We start from the raw sequence: 25,825 nt of genomic DNA, 5'->3' as shown, positions 1-25,825 counted from the left end.
ATAATGCTATCAGATGTTTGCCTCCCCTGCACAAAACCACACTGATGCATATCTATCAATTTTGGCATCATCTTTCCCATTCTTTTAGCCATTATAGAGAAAATGTATAATCATGGTTTAGAATTGAAATGGACCTATATGAAGCTGAATCTGATGGGTCTTTATCTTTAAGTATTATAGCCACCGCCACTTTCTTCCAGGATGTTGGTGCTTCTCTTCCTTCTAAAATACTGTTAAACAAAACGTTCCAGATCTTTATCACTTTCCTCCCAGCTTCCAAATTTTGTCAATAATATCATCTATTCCTGGGATCTTTCCTGTAGATTGGTTATACATCACCATTTTTGTCTTTTCTCTTCCAACCACAACTGCTACTAATAAAGCCCCATGTACCTCTAACTTTGGCATATTTAATTCTTCCATAAACATTTCCATTTTTGTCTTAATTTCTACACTTCTGTGTTTTATATAGATTTTCATAAAATTTCCAAAATATTTCTAATACTGCAGGATTTCAATTTTTTTCCTTGTCATAGGCTCTCTAAGCTTGGGAAAAACTCTGCTTTCGGCTGCTTGAGCCATTGTGCTAAAAGTTTTGTGTTCTGGGTTTATTATAAAAAAAAAACAGTTGGTTAACAGCAATTTTTCTAAACTCATGCATATTATCAAGGTAGTAGCTTATTTTCTATTTAGCACTCTGCAACTGTGCCTTTTCTTGTTCTGTGAGATTCTCCCGTTCTGCAATACTTTAACCTTTGTCAGTCTCCCTAAATAATTCATTACTTCACATCTCTTTTATTTCCACCCTGTTTTTAAACTATTTTATCCTACTTCCTAGCTATATTTTCATAAGAAATTTCTGTCTTCTCTAATTACGCCTAAATAATTTCCACTACCTCTCTTTTAAATTCCTGTCTTTTTAACAGGTATCTGGGGAAGAACCAGTGTCTCATTTTGTTTCCGTACCCTGCATTTTTATTTTAATTATTGGCTAATGATCTGAAATACTTATTGGATGTGTATCAAAATTTTAAATTAAATGTACATGCTCCTGTGAAGTATTTCTGTCTAGTCTGGCCAGTTTTTGTACCTTAGGAAATATGTAAATTCTCCCCAGACTCCTACTACTGAACTGACATCTTCCAAACCAAATGTTTTCATACATTTCTTCAAAAATCTATCCTCTTTTGTTATATTTTCCCTTCTAAGCCTGCCCCTCAAAATAGATCCTCACTGTTCCAAATCAAATTCCAGTCCTTACCTTTAAGTAGTATTCCCTGCTGAAAGCTGATATTTCTCCCAGAATTTTCTAAAACTCCTTTGTACCAATTTTAGGTGGAATATAAATTCATACCAGTGTAATCATCCTTCTGTGCCAGTAGCCCCTTAGTACTACAAAACTACCATTACTATCTTTTCCCCCTCTTCTATAACTATTGGAGCTCCTCTTGCACTTACTATAAGTACTCTCATTTTTCTTTGTACCAGCTATTCTGCTGAATAACCATCCTGGAATCCTTTCTTTAACAAATTCTTTCCAAGTGTGTCTCCTGTAGCATAACTATTTGCACTCTGCATTTTTAACATAGTTCACTACCCCTTTATATCTGAGACCATTCAGGTTTAAAATTAATACAGAAAGAGTCATTTTGATAATAAGTCATTATTCCCCCCTATTATGTACAACAGCTTTTTTAAATGTCTAGTTTCAGCTTTTGCGTTATATACATACACTAATATTTAGCAGGGTGATCTTTATACAGTTGCTTCTTGTCATATCCACTTCAACCTATGTCATATCTTACAAGACTTTTTTGCAATGAAAACCCTCAAAAACACATCCCAGAACCTATTAACTTAATACTAACACACAAAACTATATACATCTTCAAATAATGAAGTTTAACCCTCCTAATAGGAACAATAGTAAGACTGACAACCACATACTCATGCTTGAATTAAGTTATAATGAAGGTTATCCATGCTAAGTCACATGGCATAGCCTCTGCTTCTACTTCCACTAAGTGCTGTCTGCTTTTGCCTTATCTTTATTCCTCTCCCAAATGCAGAAAACAAATTGAATGCTTTCAGAAAACATTACCTCGTAGCCAATGAAAAAATATTCTGTTATTTCCCCTTATCAGACTGTCTCCATAGAAACAAGAGAACCAGATACACACTTGCTTTCCACTACAGACTTTCCATATTGCTCTGTGAAAATACATCTCCTAGAGGAAAACGTTTCATTCTATACAGTGTTCTTTTATTTATTTGCTTCCCCTTAAAAAATGTTATTAAATCAAACCAAGAGCCGCAATCCAGTTACTCTGCTATGCAAAAGTAAGAAAAAACATATCAGCTTTTTTTTTTATATCATGCTCTTTTTGCCCAGGCTTTCTTCTCTTTTAACATTGCTTTACTTAACAGTACTTTTCTTAACACTGAACAAATAGAAAGAAACAAAGGAGGAAAAAAACAGGGACACCTGTAACCATATTACACACAAAAATAACTGAAAAAGCTTTACTTTACAGCATACAGTATATGCCATGTATTTTAAAAATGCTGTTAAAAATGTTTTACTTACAGTTTATTTTCTTCCTCTCCCCCCTCCTAAATGTCTTTCCAAACATTGTTAAAGTAGGGCATATGCTTTGGAGTCCCCTACAAATTTAACAGTTAAAAAGTCCAATATTTTCAGATTGTCTTGTTCACTCATATTTCACAAATGTAATTAATGCTTTGTAATCCCCACATTTATTTAGTCTGTCTGAAAAGATTTGAAGCCTGCATAAACTAAAGCACTGCTGGTGATTCCCTGTTGTGTTTCCCACCCACCTTCTCGTTTGTTGATTTGCTTTTTAAACCTTGTGACTTTAAGCTGCCCACCTCTACTGTAAATTGAGCTTAATAAGCTTTCTACGCTGCTGTTGATATCCTGAATTATTTATTTGCCTTTCCTTGTGCTTATATGGAAAAAGTAGATTTTGCCTCCCATTGTCTATTCTACTTGATCTAGCTAGCTATTGGATAAAGTAGTGTATTTCTTACACTCTATCAAACAATTGTTTTTACGAAAAAGAGGTCAGTGGATTTTCCATCTAGTGTACTGCGAGGTAGCCTGGTCTGTTGAGGTTGAGGAAACACTTGAGATTTCTGAATGTAGTTTTATTGGCTGGATTGTGTATCTTGGTTTTTAGTGCCTTTATAAATGATGTACAATTGATTGGCTTTTGGCTCATTTATTCAAAGTAAAATACTTTACTGAATAACCATATTCTTATAAGCTGTTTAAAGTACATTGCTGTATCAATATCTTTACATTTGTTTGTGGTAACATTTCACTCCAGACGCTCCTTTACTGTGCTTTTGAACTGGAAGGACTGGGATTGCTCATCCGGAGGCAGTAGGTGTTTACCTGGTCTATCTGAGCTGGGAAACACATAAAAGGGCTCAAAATATGTTTTTGCACTATTATGATACCTAGATAGCATCAGACCTGCTGAATCTAGCCTGTCATTACAGGATCATAAGAGATTACTAGGCTATCGACCCGGAGGTCATTTTAAGCCTAGCCATTTCAACCCTAGGAGTGCTAGTCAATACCCAAGATTGCATTTAGTAATGACTGCCCATGTCCAGGAGGGTTGTGGGCACTATCACTGGTAAGAACTTACGGTGTCCCATCCACTTGTCTAGGTTCCTCTTGAATTGGTAGCCTGATCCAAAGATGCAAAGATGTGGCAGTCGCTGGGAGCTAAACCTGTTCCCTCCAGTATGTCCTATTTAAGTCCCTGGAATGCGTAGCTCTAGGCCCATTTGATTTATGGATATGTAGTAAGTTAATTAGGTTTGGGTCTTTGGTTGTTCTGTAGGCCAGGCACAAGTCTCCACTAAGAAGTCTATATGATACGGAGTATAGTGACAGGGACTTTAGTCGGTCCTTCTAAGTCATATTCTGGAGGCTCTTGCTCTTCTTTGTTAAAAACCTCTGAGGTCTCTCAACTGCTTCAGGTGCTTAGTACAGTACATACCGAATGGAGCATTATTCTCAATTATGGGCCGGATAAGTGCTAAGTATACGGGGTTATAACTTCTTTTCCTCTCAAAGTGATGCTTTAACTAATCAAGTGAGCTATATGAATAGCTTTCCTTACAACGGTAGATACATGGTGGTCAAAGTTAAGGTTGTGGTCAACCTGTGGTCGCTGGTCCTTTACCACTTCATAGGTACATAGGGTATTGTTGTTGATTTGATGTGTAAAGGGACATTTTTTGTGCCAAAGGGAATGATGATGCATTTCTTTGAATTCATTTTACGACCATGAGTCATATACCAGTTGTTGGTCTGTGTGAGACCCTTCTGGAGTATACTGACATCATTGGGGATTCGATGATTGCACCTAGTTTGCAGTCGTCTGAAAACTTGGTCAGCCACAACCCTTTAGTGTTGACCTAGACTTCTGAGAAGTATATACCAAACAGTAGGGGGCCCAGCAATGACCCCAGTGGTACCCCACTAGTAACAAGTCTACTGGTTGATATGGAGTTGCCCACTTTGATAGTGTGTGTCTGGTTTGTGAGCCAGTTGACATCCCATCTTACAACAAAGGGGCTTACATTCAGTTTGCTAAGTTTATTGGTAATACCTGAATGTGGGATTGTGTTGAAAGCCTTTGCCACGTCGAGGTATGCTGTGTGCACAGATTTACCCTCATCAATGATCCTGGTCACACTTTCAAAGAAATCCATCAGATTTAACAGGCAGGATCTGCCCTTCACAAAGCTGAATTGGGTAGCATCCAGGTTTGGAAGTCACCTATGTCTTTATGAGGAACATAGTATTACATTCCATGGCCTTACAGATGAGGCTAATCAGGCTTATGGGTCTGTAATTCCCCAGGTCTGTTTCTAGGCCACCTTTGTGGAGGGGGAATAACTGTAGCTGTTCTCCATTCCAGAGGAACAAAGCTAGGCTATGATTGAAAGGGGTACTTAGTGGTGATGCTAGTTCATGTTTTATTCTGTTTAGAAGACAGCCTGGGCTGTCACCTGGTCCCATACAGGCTGTGTTCTTTGCACTGGACAGGGCTTTGAGGACCTGTTCTTCAGATATGTAAGGTGGGTGGGGGGTTGTTGCAAGTTAGGAGGGGATAAGGGAGTGAAATTATTGTCAAGGCTATCTGCTAACACGTTCACCATCTCTGTGGGGGGGGGGGGGTCAGTGTGTGCGATACCGTTGACCACCAGTTCTGCACATGCTTGGGTCCTACCCTTTAAGTTACGTACGAAGCTGTAAAAGGCCTTATGGTTATCCTTGGCAGCACTTGCTAGGTTTCTCTCAAAGGAGCTCCTGGAGGATTTGACAAGTTGTCTTATTTGCCTGTTAGGGCTGAGGACGGTGCTTTTCCATTGCTGGGTCCATCTGTTTTCTTGGACAGCAACTTTTTGCATTTACTGGAGAGTTTGTTGATGCTGGAAGTCCACCATGGCAGCTTGATTTTACTTGGAGCTCTGGGTTTGATTCTATCTGGTGCAGCCAAGTTTATGCACTAATGCAAGTGATTGTACAGAGCATTAGTGTAAGCGTCGGCGTAGTTGCCACTTTCAGCTTGGAGTGGGGCTTGGAATGCATTTATACCTTCACCTAGGAGGGTATAGTTTGCCTTGGTGAAGTTTTTTTACTCTGATTTCACCCTTTGTGAGTTCTGGTGTTAGTGCTAGTGTCAGTTCGAAGGTGACCAATTTGTGGTCAGTTTCAACTAATGAGGGTCTAACAGTTGCAGTAGTGTACCTTACTGATACACTTGAGCACTAAACCAGCCATCTTACATTAAGATGGCGCCTCTGCATCTTTGTGGCAGAAGAGTGTGGATCCAGCCTTGCCTGAGCTGGGGACTGTTGGAGGAAGGTTCACTGTGTGCTTTCCTATTGGTAGATTAGCTTACAAGTGTCTTAATTCCACCTGTATTTAAACCTTGTGTATGCACATTGCAATGCACCATAGTACAGGGGTTAGAGGTGCCCTGTATAAACACAAACACCTTGAAACTTAATTTTCCCTTAGAGATCTGTCAGTGGAACCCTTCCAAGCTTCTCTACTGCACTATGGGCGCATTGAGTAGCGTTGCCACACTTATCATTTATAGCCTTCAACAGAACAATCAACTTTGCTAGTCCTAGCACAAAAAAATGGTCAAACTAGCCCAATCCCTAATAGTACATATGGTAAAAATGTGCTATAATGGACGGGCAGTTTCCCATCATTTCACCAGCCAGCCTGATTGACATAGGTATCCTGAGGCAATGTAGTAATTACCTCATGTATACTGACAACCACTTACTCCTAAAACAAACAAATATCCTATATGTGTGAGATATAATTATACAATGAAACTGGAATCAATTCACTCAAGAACAGAACGGACATCAAACAGGTTGCCAGCACACACACTTTACCTCTGACACAAAATGAGGTCATGACACAAATGCACGTAAGGGAAGGTACTCACTAGAAGCCTACCAGATCAGAGACCTCCCAAATGTAAACCACTTCCACACACTGCTATGCAAATGGAAACCACATCACATAACAACACACACACCAGTTGTTGTTGTCTTTCGGCTTTTCCCCGTTAGGGGTCGCCACAGTGGAACTCCGATCTGCTAATGATTGGCAATATATTTTCACAAACGCCGAGGTGCCAGCTCGACGTTTAACCTTCAACGAAGGCACGCCCGTTTACGCATGCCTTTCGAACACCCACCCAACCACAGGGAGGACATGCAGACTCCACACAGAAGGCACTCCCCGCACTCCAGCCGAGAATCGAATGGGAGAACCTCTTGCTGTGAGGCAACAATGCTACCGCTGCACCACCGCGGAAGTATACACACACCAGTGTCTCAGCAAATAAGGTCCTAAGGCAAAACATCTAAAACCTAATGTCTTGGGCATAGGCGACTCCACAGTGAGAGATGCAGAATCTCCCTCAACAGGCTGTAGGAGGAGGTCACAGTCAGCTAGCTGCCTGTCAGGTGCAGGAATCTGTCCAATCACACATGCACTCAAAGTCACTCAACAAGTACCATTATGACTGTCATAGTCCATGTTGGGGTGAATGACTTGAGATATACCTCTTTAGACTATATGAAGAGAGACATGACTGAACTCTCAGACCATGTCCCAGGCAGGCATTACTCTAGCCCCAAGAAGGATTCTACACTCACCCAGGATGATGCCACAATATAAACAAAAGTGACTGACTTCAACAAATGGATTAGCTTGTGGTGTCAGTGCAGGGGGATCCAGTATCTGTCAGCCTGGAAAGACATGGTCAGCAGGCTGTGCTGCTTCACCAGAGATAGTCTGCACCTGTCTCCTCTAGGCTTTTGGATACTGGCAAAGGTGCTTGCCTCCCCATAGTGACTTTTTTTAGGCAATGTCAAAATAAAATTTCCAGTGCAACAAAATCCAATTGAGACAAGCTCAATGTTCTGCTTCTTAATGCTAGGAGTCTAAACATGAAACTCCACTCCCTGGAAGCACTCCTCATCTTGGAGGATGCTGATGTATGTGTAAGTCACTGAGACATGGTTCAAAGCTGTGGAGAGCACCCCGGCCATGCAAGGCTACAATACCTTCCACATGTTCATACCTCAAAATGAGCATGAAAGAACCAAAGGCGGAGGTATATCCATCTTCATTAAAGTCAAGTGCATCTCAAGACTGGTCAAACAATACAACTCTCTTGAACTACTCCATGTCCAATTAACTATAGGCCAAATACTCTACCACATCTTTGGTAGATATAGGTCCCCCACCATGAACCAAGTAAAAAACATTGCTTACCTGGACTTACTGGACTCACTCGCCATACAACCCAACAACTTAGTCATGGGAGATTTCAACTATCCTTCCATCGACTGAGTGACCTACACGAGCACAAACATGTTCGCCCAGAGGTTCCTGGACTTTATTAAAAGAAATGCTCTGGAACAGATAGTCTGCACTCCCACAATGGCTCAGATGTTCTACACATAGTACTCACCATCATGGGGGGCTCACCGCACTCCCTCCTGTGTGATGTCCTCTCTGCTAAGGTTGGACCATAAATTAGACTCGGTCGAAGTAACTATTGAACCTGTCACCACCACAGGAGCAAAAAAAAAAACTTTTCCAAAGCAACCTACAGCCTACTAAGTGGTGGTATAAAAAGTTTTATAACTCCCACAATCACATACAACAATGACTCCTGTGCAAAGGTGTACACAACACTTAAGCAACTGTATAGACTCGACTGTGCCTGACGAGATTAAAACCAGCATTTCCCGAAAAAACAAGCCACCCTGGTGGACCTCAAGTATAAACAGATTATATAACAAAAGGAAGAAACTGATGTCTAAGAACAAGAGGGAACTGACTCAGCATAGAAGAATTCCCTCCACAGCTTGAACAAGCAAATCAGAAATCTTGTAAAGTCTTCTAAAGCTAATTAAGAAGGTAAAATAGCATCCCTATCTAAGGATAATCATAAGGCATTCTTTAACTACATCCAAAATCTAAAAAGGAATGTCCAGCTATGTGCAAAACCTGTGGTAGATGGTAGATAATATACAGGAGGAAACTGCCAACTTGCTAGTGGACAGATTTGTTGCAAACTTTACACTGCTATCCCCTCCAACCAAACCTCAAAGCATATCTGACACAAGTTCTCTATCTAGAGATCAGGTCATATCTGCACTCTCCATGGCCAAAAACACAGCCTCAATAGGACCAGATAACATCCCAGGTTGCTTATTAAGCAATGTGAAACAGGATCCAGCGAACCTAGTTTGTGTTCTATTTAACCATAAGGAAAGGCTTCTACATTATGCATCTCATAAATAAGGGGACTGCATCTAGGTCTAAGGATGTTATAACTGAAAACTGGCTTTGTTCCAGCAGCGTGGATAATAGCAACAGTAATCCCCCCTTGCACAAAGTGGGGCCATCAACCGACCGTGTGAACTACAGACCCATAAGCCTAACCAGCCTCAGCTGCAAGGCCATGGAAAGAATCATCATGGATCTTATCAACAAAGATATAGGTGACCTTGAAATTCTAGACCCAACTCAGTCTTGCTTCATTAAGGGTAGATCATGTTTATTAAACCTAGTAGACTTCAAGAAAGTCACCAAAGCCCTGGATGAAGGTAAGATGGTGCATACTGCCTATCTTGACCTAGCCAAGGCTTGCGACACAATCCCCTTACTCAGGTATCATTGAGAAACTCTCCCAGCTGGGGATTAACCCATACTTCACTAGAAGTGAAAATGGCTCACTGACAGAACACATACTGTCAAAGTTGGTGACTCCGCTTCTACTAGTAGACCCGTCGCCAGTGTCGTACCCGAAGGATCTGTGGTGGGCCCTTTACTGTTTGGAATCTGTTTCACAGAAGTCCGGCCTAAAGTAGACAGTCTTGGACTTACCAAGTTTGCTGATGAGTGCAAATTGGGTGCAATCACTGAGTCTTTGATGTCAACATATTACAGGAGAGGCTAACACAGACAAATGACTGGTGCCAAAGCTATGGTCTAAAACTAAATGCAAAAAAGTGCATTATCATTCCTTTTGGAAAAGTGGAATTTTCCCTGCTAATTACAATGTTGACAACACCTCCCTAAGTTCAAACCCAGTGGTGACAGCTCTGGGAACACAAGTAGATGGCAATCTGAACTTCGACCACCAAGTTTCCACAGTGGTAAGGAAACCCTTCTAAGTTATGCATCTCATAAGTAAGGGCACTGCATCTAGGTCTTAGGATGTTACAACTCCACTGTACTCGACCCACACCAGACCATTAATAGAATATAATGCTCCCTTCTGCATGTACCTCACCAGATACCTGCAGCAGCTGGAGAGACCACAGAGATTTCTCACCAAGAAAATACAGGGCCTCTAAACAATGACTTACGTGGATAGACTGAAAGCCCTGTCACCGTATCCTATCCTACAGGGCAATCTCTAACCCTGCCCTAATGGAAATGCTGCACATCTGCAAGTCAAATGGCACAACAGTCACTTGCTCTAGGGATGTTAACCTAGCCTATGACATTAACAGAACATGCTAGACAGATACATCTTCCCAAGATTGCTGCTCCTCTGGAATAAGCTTCCAATTCACGTGAAGCAGAGCTCCTCACTGACCCTATTCAAGCGCAACGTGGACAAATTTGATGGAGACCGCAAATTCACCCCAGTGGTGGCACCCATGTCTCTCATAGACGTGCTCTGCGAATTACATCTATCTAACCAAAGACAATTGAGGCAACTCGGGATTAACATGGCTAGGCTTGTAAGGGTTCTAGGGCCACTAGCCTAGTAACCTCCAATGAACTTATTAATCTAAATATGTATTTAACTACAATTAAGCATCTTGATATGCATTAAAATGCTCAAAAGTCTCCTGAACACCCTGAGATCTTTAGGATGTCTGCAATACGAGTCTAAAATGTTCAGAGTATATAAAATGACAACATGATCCAAGTCCTTGTATATGTATAAAGATATCAAAGAGCAAAAGGGAAATTAAACGCATCCCATCTGAAGTAATTACTCAAATGGTCAGATTCAAAATGCTCAGAACATTAAAACATAGTATTTTGCTGCATACTTAGAACTGCTCAGTGTGGCTACAGAATAGCTATACATGATCTAGGATCTTGTCCAATAAGGCATAGATTGCCTAAGGCACTTGTTTAAAATAATGGGTGAAATTCAAGAAAAATTCTCTAGTACAATGAATAACCCGCAGTTACACAGCATGTAACCAGTGGTGACCATCCTGTCAGGGCTGTCCTTACCCACAGGAGAACTAACCAGCCTTTCTAGGATGCTGCTGTCACAGCTCTGGTGGGGGTGCTTTTCTTCTATTTTTTCTAAAAGTAGAAAAGTTGCAGGCTTAGTCTTTCAATTTATGATGACCTGCTTCTTCCCACCCAAGATCTGCCTAGACAATGAATCAGGTAGATCATGGGAGGGACAGAACAAGAAAATCAAAAAAATTTAAACTGCATTATTAGCAATAGGAAGAGAAAGTTGCTATCAGTGATATTGTAAGACAAGTTTTTTTTCTTACTGTTACTGGCAGACAACCAGACATTTACACTCCTGTTTCGCAGATGGCCCTGATTTTGCAGAACAGCCCAGATTTTCCTTCACATTTTTGCCCAGTCTCTTGTAAAATATTTGATTTACTGGTAAATAATTGAGGATTACTGTGTCAGTAATAGCAGACATTACAGTTTTTTAGTACTAAGTGTTCAGAAAAGGGCATGTTGATGCAAAACATGTTTTCTATTAATATCTTGAGAAACTGAGAAATATTTCAAGTTGTCCCTGAATGTTATGCCTTTGTCCCTCCTGTTATTGTTTCAATTTGCCTTTGCACTGAGCAAAGAAATTGAAAGATATGGGTACACCACTGGGGAATTACAGTCCAACAAAAATGCCAGACATTGGAGTTCCATGCTTCTTACAACTAAGAATTAGATCAACATAGAAGTGCTGGTGTGTGTGTGTGTGTGTGTGTGTGTGTGTGTGTGTGTGTGTGTGTGTGTGTGTGTGTGTGTGTGTGTGTATGCGTGCGCGGGGGGGGGGGGGGGTATTACTAAATCGGATGCCCTTTGCTCATTATTCTGACTTTGCAAGATTGCAACTTGGAATGCTTTAATGTGTGGCTACTGTTTCCATGGAACAAAGTTGAAATGGGCCATCATTTTTACAGACATCTTATGTGCACATAGAAGCAAGCTGTAACTGTTGGATGGGGGTGGAAGCTGTCTATAGAAAGTAACTGATCATATTGCTGTTTTCTCACTCTAAACAGTCACTAACTGGCTTTGCAGAACTTGTATGCATTTTAGAGCTATCTGTATAAAGTAACCGACCCTCTTGTTTTCTTTGCTTAAACAGACACAATCTGGCATTGCAGGACTAGTGTGCATTTGCAGGAGTAATGTGATCTGTGCAAACCAACTTAGAATGCTTTAATGCATGGCTACTGTTTGCCTGAAATAGAACTTAACACATGGCCATCAATTTTTTTTTTTTATCTCGAATATCAAAGTACCTACAATTGCTAGGTGGTGGCTGGAGCAGTTTGTAGAAAATAACTTGCCTTCTTTTTGTTTTCTCGTTTTAAACCGTCACTATCTGGCTTTGCATGACTAGTCTTCATTTGGGGCAGTGTGCAGAAAGTTTAAATAGTCACTATCTGGCGTTGAAGGAACGGTATACATTTACAGGATTAATGTGATTTGTGCAAAGCAGCTTGGAGTACTTTATCATATGGTGACTGCTTGCTGGGAACAAAGCTAATGCAGAATACATGGCCACCATTTTTTTTAATCTCCATCATCTGAAGTTACTAAAAACTAATAGGCTGTCTGTTGAAAATAATTGACCATCATACATCTTTATCAATGACCTCCCCACAGTCAGTAAAAGCGTAATTATTGTAGAATACACTGATGACTCCACACATTTGTTCAGCTTAAAACCATGACACCCTGTAGCAAACTACACAACAAACTTTCAATTTAGTAGAAACATGAATAAACAATTCTCAATTATGATCTGAACTAAGACATCTAAATTAAGCCTCTTCACCCCAAAACTATTCCAAGCCCAAAAAGTCTCCTTCACTAAAACCTTCTGAAACCACACACAAAAAAATAAAACTCACACAGTATACAAAGCAATTAGGTGCCTACATGGGTGAAAATCTGAAATTTCACCAGTGCATTCAACAAACAATAAGAAAAACACTAAATAGAAACTGGACTTACTGTACAGAATCAAAACCTACCCAGCAAACTTTGCACGCAGACATGGAGCAACTACCCTCCTCCTGCCCACACCGCACCCATTTTCACAGACTTAAAGGCCACACAGCTACATAATCTGAAACAGTGTTACAATAAAGTACCAACTTTGCTGCAAATGTTTCCCACAGAATCACCACTGTCTTGCATTTCAACAGTTTCATTGGCTCGAACTACCACACTTCTTTACATACTCCCTACTTCTCATATTCCATAACCTCATCAATAAGGGTAAGGGGGCATGCTGTTTATACAAGTCTTGACATCAACAAGATGAAGTATGCTCTTTTTTATCAGTTTTGTCCCAGTTTGACATCACAGACAGACTTTGGCTTTTGCAGCTAGGGGTAAGGATGCATGCTGTAAGCATGTATGGCAGTAGGAACTTCAATCATATGACTGGCAATTTGTGCTTTCATTTCATTCTAGCACCACCGGAAGGAACTCCTTTGTTTTTTTTTTGTGAGGGTAGGGGTGCAGATACTATTCAGAGATATGCAAATATTTGTCTTTTCAGTTTATTGCGAACTGGTATTTTATCAGCTTTCAGCATTAAGCTGCCTTGGATACAACTTGATTCTTCCTTGAAATAAAAATGCAAAACTTAATTTCTTTCCTTATTCATGATTTTTGCTTTAGCTATCATTGAATCAAAAAATTGGAAACAAGTTCTAAAATGTATATCAGAGCATCTAGAACCCCATGGCTTCTCCCAGACCCCCAGCTTAATGTACTTGTTACACTGTAGTCATAATCAGTTAGGGTCTATTTAAAGGATCACAAAAAAGCAAAGCTGAAGATTAATAGTGAATTTCTTTTACTTAAGAGTTTTGTTCAGCTCATCACTGGGTGAAAAAGGTTGTTTAAAAAAATTGTAACAGGCACCTTGGGGAATCAAGGGCTCCAACCCCACTGGCTTAATGCAGTTCTTTTCTCTACAGTTATCACAGTTCAGTCTTGCCTAGTTAGGATACGTTGAATAAGTGAATTAATGAAGAAAAAAAAAGTGAAGAATAAGACAAACGGGAAAAGAAGAAAAAGTAATCTGGATGGTGGAGGTAAGGCCAGGATTGGGGAGAGATTAGACTAGCTGAAGTGCATGGGGGCCGCCATGGAGACCATTACCTAGGATGCCAGTTCACCTAAGGCCAGTCCTGAATCCTACTTAACAAAAGCAGACTTACAGCACTAATTTTGTTTATTTTGAAGTGTATCACCTTATACTCCAGACCTTGAGCATGTTGTATCCCCTCTTCTGAAAGTTATCATCTCCTAATCATTTTTAGTTAACTGAAACTGACTAAAGTGGAATGATGTAAAAAGAATTTGTGTAATTCTGACACAACATCTAAATTCAGTTCTGAAAAAACATGTGCAGTATTTTTCTTCATATAAAAATCAGCCTTACGTTTTGCTTTCTGCAAGCATCAGCTTGTCCTTCAAAATCTGGATTTCTGACTCTCGCTCATGTGAAGTCAAATGACTCTGAAACTCTTTCTCTCTGTTTGTGGCTAAAAGAGTCTCAAGATTTTTGATGGTAAGGCGTTCACTAGCCAGTTGTTTCTTTAAGAGTTCTGCCTCTGATTTCACATCCTCAAGTTCACCCATGACCTGCAATATAAAAAAAATCTTTTAAACATAAGGCAATTCTTTTACCAGAAATTAATGCACAATAATGAAATGTAAACATTTTTAATAAGGGGGGGGGGGGTTGCTCATCAATGAATAGCCAAGTGAACAGCAGCAGTTATCCCATACAATAACTATATTTATCCTAACAGGATTCCCCAGATTAACGCAGATAAAAACATATATCTGGTACACTGTACAGATTAAAAAATTCTGTCTGTACCCCTGGCTTATCACAACCATTTATCTACTTTCTTGGCATGTTATCAGCAGTTTACCCATATCCTTGATGCACCACCAAGGCTACATTTTGTTTTTTAAATAAAATTCCCTATTGTTATTCCACTTAAGACAAAAAAAAAAAAAGTTTACATTCTGCAGTAATAAAACACACAATGGCACACCTCAAAACACTCTAGGTCACATAACACAACCCACAACACAAATGTGCTTTTGACTTGACAAGAATAAGACAAATTAATAGAAAAAAAAAAAACAGACCATGTTCCATATTGCCAGACGTGCTTACATTATTCAAATGCTGTGAATATTCTTTCCTGTTGCTAACTCTTTAATTATGCTACACTGTAAAAAATAACTTTACATGCCACTCACACAAACTGAATCTACTTCACTTGACCTAAAACTCATTTGACTGACACCCATTTGACTGACACCCAATTGACCTAAATTTCATTTAACTGACTACCATTTCACCGACACCTTACGATGTTGAATTTCAACATACAAAATCTTAAACCATAGAGAAGCACACTTAGAACATCAATAACTAACCCTTTCCAGAACTTAAAAACTACTTATTTACCCTCTTACAGAAACGGGACAATGTACAACCAAACTAGGTGGGGGGCTGTGCCCCCCACACCCCCTAATTATATATACTAACTCCAGGATCGCACCACAGTGGGGAAAAGGGCATATACCTTTAATTTGCCTTACAGTACTCTACATACTGCCACTACTGCTGGGAACTCGCAAAACATTTGCCAAATTACTTTAGATACTTCCCATAAAAATCTAGAGACAGACCCACATTTAGAAACACTACAACACTACTTTCTACATGACTATAGGAATTCTAACAGTCAGCACTGTAAGTTACAATAATTATTTTTATCACAAGCAAGTCACAGGTGAAAGAAAACCTACAACAAGTCTATATCTTAAATGTCGGTGAAATGGGAGTCAGTCAAATGAGTTGTCTGTCAAATGAAATTTAGGTCAAATGGGTGTCAGTCAAATGAGTTTTAGGTCAAGTGAAGTAGACCCCACAAAATACACACATACAACCCTCAAAAACAATACATACTTTCAACACCGTTATAACGGAATTTTATTCTTATTACAATGAAAAAGTTAAAATAAAAATAAAATACTAACAGCAATCAGACAATTGGAAAAGCATAAACAACCACACAAAAGGAGAGTAAAATATCAAAAAAAGCATAGTTATGAAAGTAAACAACAACAAAAAACAGATGTTTAAATGATCACTGCTACAGTAGCTCTGTCTTTATGGCTTATATCCTGCACAAGATGTAACAGCTACCCTCTTCCAGAGATTAAGGAGATCTTTCACACACCCATCCACTGACATCTCAAGCAGAGCTGAAAAAAATCAATGGTTTGTGTGGCAAGCCCTTCAAAGCTTTCTTGCCAAATGAAAGAGGGAGGCTTGGCCTTAGGCTGAGGGAAAATGACAGGATGGCCTTGTAGAACCTGATCTGATCGAATCCACCACGAAAGGTATCTCATGCATGCCTGAATAACTCTTATTTGGGCTGACATATGTTGGTAAAGAATAAACCATTGTGTTGCTAACATCTACTGAAGAATTCTCATGTGAAATTCTGCTAGAGGAACGAGGACTATAGCCACCGACATTGATTTCAAGGCTTGTAGAATCAATCGGGATGAGATTGTGGCACTGTGAATTATTCTTCTGACGTGGAATCTGACAGTTTATACTCTTGAGAGAGGAAGAGAAGCTGTTAATGATACAGTGTTGAAATTTGCTCCTATGAATTCCAATGTCTAAGATGGTTGTAATTGAGATTTATTATAATTTAAGGTTATCCCCAGATAGGAGTAAGTCTGGAGTACCTGGTCTTGCTCTCTTATTAATAGATGCCTGGTGGGGTGGTAATTATCCAATCATCTAAGTACGGAAACACTTGGAATCACTGCAGTCAAAGTGAGCTGTTACCACTGCCATGCATTTGGTGAACACACTGGGGGCTGTGCTGAGGCCAAAGGGCATTGCTCTGAACTGGTAATGACTGGCTCCCAGCCAGAAGTGTAGATACCTTCTGGATTGTCTGTTCAGTTTTATGTGATTGTACGCATCCTGAAGGTCTACAGAGCACATCCAGTCATCCTTACACAAAAAGCAGAATGGACTGAACTGTGACCATCTAAAACTTTGCATGTCAAACTGATTTGTTCAAGTTGCTGAGATCCAAATACGGTCTCCAATTCCTTGTTTTCTTTGGCACTAAAAAGTATCTTGAATAAGTTCCGGATTCTATCTGGTCTGGTGAGACCTCTTGGATAACATTTTTTCTAGCAGTTTTTGTATTTCTAGTGCTGCTGCTTTCCTCTGACTAGGTGGAACATCCGGGAATTTGCATACAGGTGGAAGGGAAAAGGGAATTCTATAACCTACGAAAATAATCCTCTGGACCCACATATTTTTTGTGATGTCCAGCCAGGTGCTCTGGTGCCGAGATAAATGACCCCCCGGATGACCCCAGAGGAGGACAGTTGGGCCTCCTTTCAAAAGCGCTGGTAGGGTCTGTCAGAGAAAAACATTTCTAGATCCTTGGTTCTGTAGGTCGTCTCTGCTGCATGGGTGTCATCTTCCAGTTGAGTTCCCCCCTCTGCCTCGGGGGAAACTATCTCCACGTGGACCTTGAAAACAACCACGAGACTTCTTGAACCAGATTTTTCATCCTCCTCCTTGGATCCTGGAGAAGGTCCTTTGAGAGGTCGGAAAACGTGCTTTCATTGCAGAGAGGGTCTTTCCATCCTGCTTGAACCTGGAATGTGTCCCCCTAATTTTGGGGTCGAATAAGGAGGTTCCGTCAAAAGGAACATTAATGATAGAGGATTTGAAGGGCTCTGCTAAATCACACAAGCGCATCCAGGAATGTGTCCTAATGGAAATGCCTGAGCCCGCTGCACTTGAGGTTCTGTCAGCTGCAAAAAAGATAAGCCTCATGGACAAATTAGAAGTGGATTGTAGGATTGCCAACTGTGAGGCATTTTGACAATTCCTTTATCAAGTCCCTCTGTAGTCTTGTAAAGTGTGCCATGTAGTTCACCGATCTGAGGGCAAAGATAGCTGAATCATACAAACGCTTCCAAAATCTGTCCAAAGCCCTAGACGCCTTTTTAAGGGGATGGACAGAGGAACTCTTCTCCACAAGTTATTTCTTAGTGGCTACTGCCTTGACCATAGCATTTATGGGCACTGCCTTGCTCCAAAATTTCCTTCCTATAAGTGGTACCAGAATTGATCTGATCTTTTCAGGACTGGCTCAACTGTGTCTGGCTCCTTTCCACACCCACCTAGAGCTCAAGTCAATGAGTTTGTCAGTGGACAGAGTTCACCAGGAGGTAGATGGGATAAACCCAAAGGCCTCCAGGAATGACAATTCCTCTGGGGAAGGGTCATCGGTAGACCAACCACATCACTACTTAATCTCAAAGATGCCTTTGAAAGGGATGTCTTTGGATGGTGATCTTGGGGACTCTTCCCCTTCATCAAAATCAGTATAGTTGGTGATGGACTCCTTAAGTGAGTTCGATTGTCTCCTCTTGCACTTCCTCTTCCTAGAGACGACTTCGGTGGGATGCTCCGGAGAAGTATCAGAAGAGATATTAATAGCCTGCTGGGTAACCTGGAGACTTTGGGATGGCTGACATTGTGGCATAGAATGCCAAAGCTCAAGGCACAGAGGCACACAGGATCCAGAGGGGAGATCTGAGGGGGTAGGGACAGTTTATCCTTCAGAGAAGACTCTTCACCACCTCAAAGGCAGAATGCTTCGGGGAGAAGGAAGTCAATGGTGCAAAGAAGCCATGCTTCTGTCCTATTGGCTCCCCCTGGCCGAAAGGCAGTCCAACCAAGGTGGAGGTCAGAGCCGAGCTGTTCAATGCTGAGGCTCTGAGGGAATGAGACAGCTCCAACAACTTCGGACACTAAAGCCTTGGATCTGACAGGGACGCTTTAGTTCAGTGAGCCATACGGCTCCAAAACCATTGCAGTGGGTGCACTCAAGAGATTGCCTTGGAGCTGAAAATACCAAAATCTTCAGATCTAATCCAGATGGTCCCAGAAGACTCAGATCCAATAGCTCAGAAACAACATGTCAGATCGGAGAAGGAGCAAAGATTGGTGTAGTAGTACAAACAAGGACTTCCTGACCTGAGGGGGTAGGAGCTGGGAGAATTCCCATCTGTATCTGCACCACGAGAAATTTCCTCATTTTTCTGTCCACATCAGCCTCAGTTAGACTTCTGGAAGAACAAGAAGAAATCACCGATGGGGACCTACAGTGCTAGTGGGAAGATATGGGGAAGGTACTCTAGAGGGTACTGTATCAATGCAGGGGGAATACCTGATCCTGGGCTAAGGCTTCGGATCCGATATGCTAGAATCCAAGGAAGCCATTTTTGACTCAGATGCAGGCTAAGCTGTAGCAGTCTTCAGATCCAACTTTCTGAGATTTTTCCACATTGGTTCAGTGGTAGGATCTGATGAAGGAGTTGAGGCTCCAGAAGGCCCTGCAGGCTTAACCGAAGGCTCCTTAAGCTTAGGTTTGGGAGGGTTGAGCCCCAGAAATAGCCTTTTAAAGGAAGAAGGTAACAGTCCTTTCAGAATTAACTTATTTTTTCTGCCCATGATTGCTCGCAGGTTGAAGGCCTTGCAGAGGGAGCAATCAACCTGTAAATGGTCTGGGCCCAAACAATACAAGCAGAAAGCCAGGCAACTTGTGTCCACATTTCTGGCACTTTTTAAAGCCAGGTGGACCCTTTTTCAGACATTTTTAATAGTAGAAAAAAATAGTAGAAATTTTTTTTTTTTTTTTTTTTTTTTTTTTTAAATAGGCAAAAAGACAAAAACATCAACAATGGTAACAAGAAGTTATGTACTCACTATAACGTTTGATGTATGTAGTCCATCTTGCCTCACATTCTTACCCGTGGGTTCGGAGCCGAATATCGGCTCCGACTCGGCCGATTTTACTAGCTCAAAGTCTCTCATTGGCTGGGCTAAGAGGGTATCCCATGGTGCACTGCTCCATATCCCCAGATCTAGTTTGCTGCAAAAATCATTTGTACTCCATACACACATCACATCCATATAAACAATAAACTAATCAAAGGGACTCTGTAGGTGACAACCTAACCTCCAAATCCTCCAGGCAGGGGGAAGGTGGGAGGGTAAGTAAGAATGTGAGGCGAGATGGACTACATACATCGAACGTTATGGTGAGTACATAACTTCTTGATGTTATGTAGTCCTATCTCGCCTACATTCTTACCCGTGGGACAGCGTCCCTAGCACCTACATCCTGGGTGGCTCATAGGAAAATACTCCTGAGAACTGTGGAGCCAAAGAAGATCTGCTCCTGGAGACCACGTTCAATTTGTAATGAGAGACAAAGGTGTGAGGAGAAGCCCAGGTAGCTGCAGCAAATATATCATCCATTGACAATCTAGCTTGATAGGATGTGGATGTAGAAACAGCCCGAGTAGAATCTGCCTTGACTGGAAATGGCAAATTTTTACCTCCTGCCTGATAGATGAAAGAGATACAACTGGCTATCCATCTAGACAGCGTGACCTTGGATACTGGAGAACCCATTCGGTTTTCCGAAAAGGAGACAAAGAGTTGGTCAGATTTCCGGATATCTTTTGTCCGTTGTAGATAGAAGCGTAACTGTCTATGTACAGTGAAATCTAAATTCTGCCTTGTTAGAAAAGTGGAGGAAGAAAACAGGCAACTCAGTGGACTGATTCATGTTAGACACGGAAGCCACTTTAGGAAGGAACGAGGGGTTTGGTCTAAGAGAGACCCTATCTTTATGGAAGATTAAATATGGGGGTTTGATGGAGAGGGCTTGAATTTCCGAAACCCGCCTCGCTGAAGTGACTGCTGTTAAGAATGCTGTTTTCCATGTCAAGAATTTTAATTCACAGGTAGCTACAGGCTCAAATGGTGGTAAAGTAAGGGCTTGTAGAACAAAACTGAGATCCCAGGGCATGATAGGTTTGGACACTGGGGGACAAAGCAACAGAGTACCTTTAAGGAATGCTTTGCATAGTCTGTGTGCCATGAGACTAGGTTCATTCACTATGTGGAAATTAGATATCACCACCAGCTGAACTTTGATGGTGGCTGATGTGGATCATTGATAGAACAGCATAGACAAGAACTCCAGAACTGAATCTATTGGAGCTGTGTAAGGATCAATGCCTCTAGTATGTGCCCAGATAGAGAATCTTTTCCATTTGCTAGAATAAATCTTTCTAGTGGATGGCTTATAAGAGGATGATAATATATGGACCACTTCCGGTAAAAAATTATGACATCTGACTAGCGATGGAAGTGGAGTAGCCAGGCTGTCAATCGGAGGGTCTTCAGAGAGGGGTGGAACTGTCCCAACATGTGTGTCAGTAAATCTGGTTGAGGGTCCAGAATCCAAGGAGTGTCCACTATGTATGGTTGAAGAAAGGGGAATCAGACTTGACGAAGCCAGTGTGGGGCAATCAGAATCATTCTGCCTCCCAGGGATTGTGCTTTCTGAATCACCCTTGACAGCAGGGGAAACGGAGGGAAAACATAAAGCAGACCGGAGGGCCAATCATGAACCAGAGCGTCCCTGGGTGATTCCCCCTGTGGGGGGGATCAGCGTGAAGTAGTTGCTGCATTTCGCATGGAGAGGGCTGGCAAAAAGGTCGCAGCAAGGCTGACCCCATCTGCTGAAGATTCGCTCTGCAACCAGGCGATTCAGGGACCACTTGTAAGTCATAAGGATCACTCTGCTTAGCCTGTCGGCTATCACGGTGGACTTCCCCGGAATGTGCGTTGCCACCAGAAAACCGTTGGAAAGCTATTGCCCAATGAGCATACTGGCTCCGACGACAAGGATGTGCTCGGAGCAGGAATCATCGAAACGGTCATAGGAAGTGGCTCCGGAGCCAAGTGGGTCGGAGCCGAGAACAATTTAGCCAACACCGGTGACTGCAGGAGCCTCTGCACCACCCTATCAACATCCAAATCAGAAAGCCTGGAGGATTTGGAGGAGAGCGATGGAGATTGGGATCTCTTGTCAGGTGAACCATGTAACACACTGGGCGACCGGCTCCGAATGGGTTCAAGAATAATAGGAGCAGACGCAGATTCAGTTAACACTGATACCTCCTGTGGCCCGAGGACAATGGAGCCGAGGAGGTAGAATCCAATACAGTAATCTTCTCCGGTGGCTCCAAAGTGGCAGATGGAGCCAGAGACCTTTTCTTAGCCTTGGAATCTTTGGATTTTGACTGAAGACTGGAAGCCGAGTCTATAGCTTCCTCAAACGATGGTTTTAGAAGTCCCTTTAATATTAATTTATTTTTCCTCTCCTGGAGCACCCTAGGACTGAACGCATGGCAAAAGCTACACGACTCCTGTAAATGGATGGCTCCAAGGCAGTAAACACACACAGAGTGTCCATCCGTGATGGACATCTTATATCCACACTTGGAACATTTTTTAAAGCCAGAAGGCTTATGCTCCTTCTGATCCTTAGACATCTTATAACTAGCGCTAAGCGAAACCACCTAGACACAAATTACAAAAAGGGCGGGAACAACACACAAATTAGAAACACCAGAAAAACTCTACTAGACACACTCTAAGAGCCTCTAACTGAAACGGTTCTTCTAGGGAACACACAGACAAACACAATCACACTAAAAAGTTTATCAAACAACAGAGGGGAGGACTAGGTCCTCTAACTAAAACAGGTCTAGCCTGCTGGAACAGTTAGGGATACCAAAAACACAACTATCACACTCAAACACAGCAACAGCAACAAGAAATAGCTATCAAAATACCTTTTGGGTATGAAATATCAAATTTCTCTAAGAGAAATAGCAAAAAAGAAGGTACTTAGCCACAGCCAAGCGAAACCACGTCCGAGCTACACAAGCGGCAAACGAGATCTGGGGATATGGAGCAGTGCACCATGGGATACCCTCTTAGCCCAGCCAATGAGAGACTTTGAGCTAGTAAAATCGGCCGAGTAGGAGCCGATATTCGGCTCCAAACCCACGGGTAAGAATGTAGGCGAGATAGGACTACATAACATCTGTAATTACATTAAAAGCGTGCGGAGAGAGAAAAGAGGAAAAAGATTACCAGCTATGGTGAAAAGATACACTAAAAATGTGGAAAGGGGAGGTATTAGTGATAAGAGAAATTTTAAATAATTTATAGGAAATAAAGAAAAGAATTAACTTATTTTCCCACTCTACTCAAACGCTTGAGAGCTCAAGGTGACCACATCCAAATGCGAAAGCGGCAAACAAGATCTGAGGCATGTTAGGGTTTAATGAATTATGGGTAAGGGAAGAGTTCAAGAGGTTTTTAGTGATCATCAGCTAAAATAACAGAAGTGAGTCAGATCCGATGGTCGGATCCAAACTCGACTGTTGAGGAATGAATGAAAATTGACAACATCACATCAGTATCAAAGGAAGCTGGTGGTATTAGGACTTTCAAGATGGCTGCACATCGAGTAACAACTTGACTCTAGCTCTCCCCCAGTGTGAAAAGAGAAACTCAGTAGAGATGGGCAGTAGACTTTTGTGTTTACAGGTAAATTTCAGTGACTGGCTAGTAAGTTTACTGCCTGAATGCCAGGAAAAAAGAAATAGACCACCTAGAAAAAAAAAACAGCCACAAGAAGTGAGGAAAAAGCACTGACTGGGGAAAGTTCTGCAGCTCTTCAGCAAAAGGCAATGCAACCTCCAGACATGACTTTCAGTAACCCTCAAGAAGATACAAGACAACTGCACACAGCCCTGGTTAAAAGAAACGAAACACTGATGGAGTATATCAACACACACAAGAAAAGACTGGAAAAAATGGAAAAAGCTTTAAACAGATATTCAGATGAGGTGATAAAGCTGCAAAAATCAGCTGGCTGAATATGAGACTGCTCAGGAAGAGATGTTTCAAAAGATAATAGAATTAGAGGACAGACAATAGGGAAAACCTGACACTTTCAGCTATACCAGAGAAGATGGAAGGAACAGACTGCACTTGTTGTTGATGTGTCTTTCGGCTTTTCCCGGTTAGGGGTCGCCACAGCGGAACTCCGGTCCGCTAATGATTGGCAGTAGATTTTTACGTGCTGAGTTGCCGGCCCTGACGCACAACATTCAACGAAGGTACGCCCATTCACGCACGTCTCCACACAGAAGACACTCTAGCTGAGAATCGAACAGGACAACGTCTTACTGTGAGGCGACAACGCTACCACAGCACCACCACTGCAGTTTTGAAGGAACAAACTGCACTAATTTTATGAAAGCACAAATAAGCAACTGGACTGGTATTCCACAGCAGGAGTTGTTACTTGAAAGGGGCACATTGTGTGCATGCTCCAAACCTGGCTATGAGAAAGCAACCTAGACCTTTAATAGTAAAGATGCAATCCTACCATCAGGAGGAGTTCAGTCTGACAAAACTGTGTTAGAAGGACAAAATACTGCAAATGGGAGACAGCCAGGTGTTTGTGGAGACTGAGTATTCATTATACATCAGGCAGAAGAGGAGTTCCACTATTCAGGGAATGTTGAGAAGCAGGTAGAAGATTCAAACTGCTGTACCCAGTTGTTTTCAAGGTATTCTCCCCTGGAGGAACAAAATCATTTTTAATGAAGTACATGCTAAGGAGGAAATACAAAAGTTTGTCCAACAAAAAGTGAGCTGTGAAACAGAAGGAGATTCTGTTTCTTGTTCTTCTGGTAATAAAGGCAAAAAAGAAACTGTACCTGTGAAACCTTTTCCACTGTTTCAAAGGAAAATGTTGTCTCATAGGAGGTTACTAGGCTAATGACCCTAGGGCCCTTACAAGCCTAGCCAAGTTTTACCTTTATTTTCGTGATCAGCACCTATCACCCCTGTCCAAGAGGAAAACAAGTGGAACCCCTGGGTGAATTTACGGTTACCCATCCAATTAGCCAGACTGCATTTGAAGAAGACCTACGAGGTGCTCTGCTTGACATGAAGCGGGAGTCTCTTCCAAAGGTGTGGTAACCTCTGGGAGGCAAATCTGTCCCTCCAGTAGGTTCTATTAATGTCACATACCAGGTTAAAGTATTTAGAGCGAGTAACCTGTGTACCATTTTACTTGTAGATATGCAGCATTTCCAATAAAGCAGGGTCAAAGATTGCCTTATATGTAAGGCAGAGATCACCTCTGAGTAATCTGTATAAAACAGAATAAAGTGACATCGGATGTCAGATGATCCTCATCCTCATAGGACAGATGCTGAAGACCTTGAATTTTCCTTTTGAGCAAACCTTTGTGGTCTCTCCAATTGCTGCAGATGCTTGGAAAGGTCCAAACCAAAAGGGGCATTGTACTCAATTATTGGCCTGATGAGGGAAGAGTACAGGGAGGTTACAACTTTTTTTCTAGAGGCAATGCCCTTACTTATGAGATGAGCAATACAGAATGCCCTTCCTACCACTGGAGAGACATGGTGATCAAATGCAAGGTTGCTGTCAACCTGTGTGCCCAAGTCTCTCACCACCGAGTGTGTACTTTTTGTGTTGTTATTGATGTGGTAGTTAGCAGGAACATTGCTCTTACCAAAAGGGATAATACATTTTTTGCGTCGAGTTTAAGGCCGTGACTTTGGCACCAATCATTTGTTTGTGTAAGATTCTCTTGTAGGAATGTTGACATCGTTTGGAGATTCTATGACTGTTCCCAGTTTGCAGTCATCAGCAAACATTGCCAGCCACAGGCCTTTAGTTTTAGCTTGGACTTTGGAGAAATAGATTCCAAACAGTAGAGGTCCCAGGACTGATCCCTGTGGAACACCACTGGTTACAGGTCGCTGTTGGAGGTGAATTCCCCTATTCTGACTATGTGTTCTAACAGTGAGCCAGTTAGCGACCCATCTAATGATATACAGGTTGATACCTAGCTGGGTGAGTTTGTCAATTATGCCTGAGTGAGGGATAGTGTAAAAAGCCTCTGCTAAGTCTAGGTAGGCTGTATGGACAGATTTCCC

The 25,825-nt window shown here is 41.6% G+C and overlaps 1 protein-coding gene across 1 annotated transcript in view; it reads right to left on the bottom strand.

The window, feature by feature from the left end:
- The window catches only part of CEP135 (centrosomal protein 135), a 2,183,066-nt gene that overhangs the window by 350,729 nt on the left and 1,806,512 nt on the right, over positions 1-25,825 (bottom strand). Inside the window, 1 exon segment of the mRNA XM_044062480.1 lies at positions 14,280-14,482. Within this exon segment, the coding sequence (XP_043918415.1) occupies positions 14,280-14,482 (203 nt within the window).

The sequence above is a fragment of the Protopterus annectens genome, chromosome 2.part1 (genome assembly GCF_019279795.1).
Source record: "Protopterus annectens isolate FY-2018-M chromosome 2.part1, PAN1.0, whole genome shotgun sequence".
Taxonomy (NCBI): Eukaryota; Metazoa; Chordata; order Ceratodontiformes; family Protopteridae; genus Protopterus; species Protopterus annectens.
This window is presented reverse-complemented; position numbering and strand designations above follow the sequence as displayed.